Raw genomic sequence first — 4,725 nt, 5'->3', positions numbered from 1 at the left:
AAATTAAACTTAACACTTAAAACGTAAATAAAAAATATATATATTTATATTTATATACTATTAAATGTATTAGTATATTTTTATTAATTAATACATTTTTCATTCTACCCAATCCAGAAGGCCGATTATGCAGCCCCCCCTTCATGTAAAATCCCCCTGAGGTGTGTGTGTGTGTGTGTGTGTGTGTGTGTGTGTGTGTGTCTAATGTGCCTTGTTTCTTCTATAAGGATCGAATGGTGCTGCTTGTGATGGGCAACATCGTAAACTGGTCATTGTAAGTGCTCTTTCTCACACACTCTTACACACTAACACACTCTCACACATGAGCGAACACACACACCGTAGACTAAAGGTCTGTGGTAAAGACGTGCTGCATGTAGTCTCAACCTCAGACGCCCTCAGATGATGTTAACTAGCAGATTTAGGACATTCGGAGGGCGGAAGGGCAAAATCCGGCCCAGGATTTTGCTCCAACTGCCTGGGCAGCTCTGCTGCAGCTATGCTGCCCAGGCAGTTGGAGCAAAATCCTGGGCCGGATTTTGCCATTCCGCCCTCCGAATGTCCTAAATCTGCTTAAATTCAGTACTTATTGAACATGCACACTGTGTGTGTGTGTGTGTGTGTGTGTGTACGTACCATGCAGGGCTGCCTACGGTCTCATTAAACGTCCGAACGACTTCGCCTCATACCTGCTGGCCATCGCCATCTGCAACCTGCTGCTGTATTTCGCCTTCTACATCATCATGAAGGTAAAGCCCGGACCTCCATCTCCCATATCTTTCACAGCAGGGACGTCCCGACCCGCCCCGCCCCTGACCCGCCCCGCCCCTGACCCGCCCCGCCCCTGACCCGCCCCTGACCCCTTTAGCGAGTGCGGTGGCTGGTCCGTTAGTTCATCTAACCATCCCAGCAGATGGCGCTGTGGGCACTGGGGTTGAAGCGAAGACTCGGAACTGGATTGGGATTAAAATAGCCAGTACCCGACCCATCGGCCCTGAGCCACTAGATCATCTCGGGACGGGATGTCTGTTATTATTATTACTAATATTAATAATTATTATTGATGATTAATTATTGATGGCTATTCTGTGTGTAGCTGCGGAGTGGCGAGCGGATTAAGTGTTTGGCGCTGGTGTGTATTCTCTTCACGGCCGTGGTTTGGGGCTTCGCGCTCTTCTTCTTCTTCCAGGGGCTCAGTACCTGGCAGGTGAGTCTCCCCCTCACACACACACACACTCACACAGTTTTTCTATACCTGTGAGGTCTTACAACATGCTGTAGGGGGCGCTGTGCAGTTTACCCCTGCTTGTGTCTGATGAAAGCAAAAGTGGGGCGCCCCCTTGTGGAGAGTCTGCTGAGTCACGCGCTCTGTGATTGCAGAAAACGCCGGCCGAGTCTCGGGAGCACAATCGGGACTGCATCCTCCTCTCGTTCTTCGACGATCACGACATCTGGCACTTCTTGTCGTCCATCGCCATGTTCGGCTCCTTCCTGGTGAGTCCACTAAGGGGGGAGGGGGGGGGGGGTCCGATCCGTGTGTCTAACCGCTGACTGTCGGCCGGGTCCGATACCGATCCGATCTTTGCGTGTCTATAGATAATCCAGCCTGAGCAAAATCCCACTGCCACGAGCTGTATCTCTCCGTTCCACCTTAAATACTGCAGCAGTCACGCCCTGCTGCTGCCTACAGTACACACTGTAACTGCAGCACTGCTTAAGGTGGACTGGAGAGTTACAGTGTGGGGGTTTAAGGAGGACTGGAGAGTTATGTGGTGTAAGAGTTTAAGGAAGACTGGAGAGTTATGTGGTGTGAGAGTTTAAGATGGACTGGAGAGTTACAGTGTGGGGGTTTAAGGAGGACTGGAGAGTTATGTGGTGTGAGAGTTTAAGATGGACTGGAGAGTTACAGTGTGGGGGTTTAAGGTGGACTGGAGAGTTATGTGGTGTGAGAGTTTAAGGAGGACTGGAGAGTTATGTGGTGTGAGAGTTTAAGATGGACTGGAGAGTTACAGTGTGGGGGTTTAAGGTGGACTGGAGAGTTATGTGGTGTGAGAGTTTAAGATGGACTGGAGAGTTACAGTGTGGGGGTTTAAGGAGGACTGGAGAGTTATGTGGTGTAAGAGTTTAAGGTGGACTGGAGAGTTACGCGGTGTGGGGGTTTAAGGAGGACTGGAGAGTTATGTGGTGTAAGAGTTTAAGGAGGACTGGAGAGTTACAGTGTGGGGGTTTAAGGTGGACTGGAGAGTTATGTGGTGTAAGAGTTTAAGGAGGACTGGAGAGTTATGTGGTGTAAGAGTTTAAGGAGGACTGGAGAGTTACAGTGTGGGGGTTTAAGGTGGACTGGAGAGTTATGTGGTGTAAGAGTTTAAGGAGGACTGGAGAGTTATGTCGTGTAAGAGTTTAAGGAGGACTGGAGAGTTATGTGGTGTGAGAGTTTAAGGAGGACTGGAGAGTTATGTGGTGTGAGGGTTTAAGGTGGACTGAAGAGTTATGTGGTGTGGGGGTTTAAGGAGGACTGGAGAGTTATGTGGTGTAAGAGTTTAAGGAGGACTGGAGAGTTATGTGGTGTGAGAGTTTAAGGAGGACTGGAGAGTTATGTGGTGTGAGAGTTTAAGGTGGACTGAAGAGTTATGTGGTGTGGGGGTTTAAGGTGGACTGAAGAGTTATGTGGTGTGGGGGTTTAAGGAGGACTGGAGAGTTATGTGGTGTAAGAGTTTAAGGAGGACTGGAGAGTTATGTGGTGTGAGAGTTTAAGGAGGACTGGAGAGTTATGTGGTGTGAGAGTTTAAGGAGGACTGGAGAGTTATGTGGTGTAAGAGTTTAAGGAGGACTGGAGAGTTACAGTGTGGGGGTTTAAGGTGGACTGGAGAGTTATGTGGTGTAAGAGTTTAAGGAGGACTGGAGAGTTATGTGGTGTAAGAGTTTAAGGAGGACTGGAGAGTTACAGTGTGGGGGTTTAAGGTGGACTGGAGAGTTATGTGGTGTAAGAGTTTAAGGAGGACTGGAGAGTTATGTGGTGTGAGAGTTTAAGATGGACTGGAGAGTTACAGTGTGGGGGTTTAAGGTGGACTGGAGAGTTATGTGGTGTAAGAGTTTAAGGAGGACTGGAGAGTTATGTGGTGTGAGAGTTTAAGGAGGACTGGAGAGTTATGTGGTGTGAGAGTTTAAGATGGACTGGAGAGTTACAGTGTGGGGGTTTAAGGTGGACTGGAGAGTTATGTGGTGTGAGAGTTTAAGATGGACTGGAGAGTTACAGTGTGGGGGTTTAAGGTGGACTGGAGAGTTATGTGGTGTGGGGGTTTAAGGTGGACTGGAGAGTTACGCAGTGAGAGGGTTTAAGGAGGACTAGAGAGTTATAGTGTAGGGGTTTAAGGTGGACTGAAGAGTTACGCGGTGTGGGGGTTTAAGGAGGACTTGAGAGGGTTTAAGGAGGACTGGAGAGTTATGTGATGTGAGGGTTTAAGGTGGACTGAAGAGTTACGCGGTGTGGGGGTTTAAGGAGGACTGGAGAGTTACGCATTGTGGGGGTTTAAGATGAACAACGTTTGAATCGTTCCCTAATCCTGATTCACCCAATCGCTTTGAGACGTCCCGAATAAATAAATCCATATTTAGCCTTGCTGTGCTGATGGACCAGAACCTTCTCCACTCCTTTTCCACTGCTCATCATTTTTATCTGTTTTTATGTCCGTCCGTCCGTCCCCACACAGGTGCTCCTGACGATGGACGATGACCTGGACACGGTCCAGAGAGATAAAATCTACGCCTTCTGATTCCTCTTCTAGCCAATCACTGCACAGTTCTGCAGCCTTCGCTGCCCTACTGGTGGGTCAACCAGACTGGACAGAGCGAGCGCCCCCCCACTCCCTACCCCACCTTTGGAGAACGGGACACTGAATGTGCCAACTTAACTCGCCTGGTTCACTTTGCACCTGCTGGACCTCGTCCTGTTGTTGCTGTTGTCGCCGTCGCTGTGGTAACGGTCAATCTCTGTCAGTCTCCATGACGATGGTGGTTCAAACGGTTCAGCCAGTCAACGGTTGGAGAAACCGAGAGACGAATCAAACCTGCCGTGCAAACGTCAATGCATTTTGTAATTTTTTTTTGTTTGCAGCGCGTGTGTGTGAGCGTACGTACGTGTGTATGAGTGTGTGTGTGTGTGTGTGTGTGTTGAGTCAACCTGTGGCCTTCCATGTTTTGATTTGGGTCCTGTGGGGTGTAATTGATCACAGAAGGAAAACTGTAGCTGTTTCAGCCTTTATAAATCGATGGTGGCGGAATCTTCTTTGCACTGTAAAAAAACGGCGGCTTTTAACGGCGAGACTGAATAAAGTATTTGTATGTTTTTCAACACTGTAAACGTGCGTCACAGCGTGCCTCCTCCTCCTTCACCGCGCCGCGAATCACACTTTGGGCTCCTGAGTGGCGCAACTGTCTAAGCGCTAGGTTACGAGTTTCATCCTCGGTGCTGCCACAGCCATCCGTAAGCAGAGCGAAGTCCCAGACAGCAGAACTGTCCTGCCGCTCCCTCCCTCTGTTAGCAGTCAGCGAGCTCCTCCAAGCGCGTGGAGCTCCGGTGGTGGGGTGTTGGACACGGGTTCTAGATACTGACTGCAGTTCTGGGAGACATTTCAGATGTAGTCGATCAGTCAGGATGTGTTTGATGTCGGATGCTGGCTTGTTGAGTGTCACCACATGCCGAAATAAAGGAAACGCACCACCCGC

At 49.3% G+C, this 4,725-nt stretch overlaps 1 protein-coding gene across 1 annotated transcript in view; it reads left to right on the top strand.

The window, feature by feature from the left end:
• sidt2 (SID1 transmembrane family, member 2) overlaps positions 1 to 4,360 on the top strand; it is a 12,334-nt gene extending 7,974 nt beyond the window's left edge. Inside the window, exons 12-16 of the mRNA XM_072690807.1 lie at positions 228 to 274; positions 644 to 749; positions 1,097 to 1,207; positions 1,381 to 1,494; positions 3,711 to 4,360. Coding sequence (XP_072546908.1) covers positions 228 to 274; positions 644 to 749; positions 1,097 to 1,207; positions 1,381 to 1,494; positions 3,711 to 3,773 — 441 coding nt within the window. The 3' untranslated portion in view covers positions 3,774 to 4,360. The remainder of the gene's footprint in view (positions 1 to 227; positions 275 to 643; positions 750 to 1,096; positions 1,208 to 1,380; positions 1,495 to 3,710) is intronic.
• Positions 4,361 to 4,725: the final 365 nt, after the last annotated feature.

This window comes from Salminus brasiliensis, chromosome 11 (genome assembly GCF_030463535.1).
Source record: "Salminus brasiliensis chromosome 11, fSalBra1.hap2, whole genome shotgun sequence".
NCBI lineage: Eukaryota > Metazoa > Chordata > Actinopteri > Characiformes > Bryconidae > Salminus > Salminus brasiliensis.
This window is presented reverse-complemented; position numbering and strand designations above follow the sequence as displayed.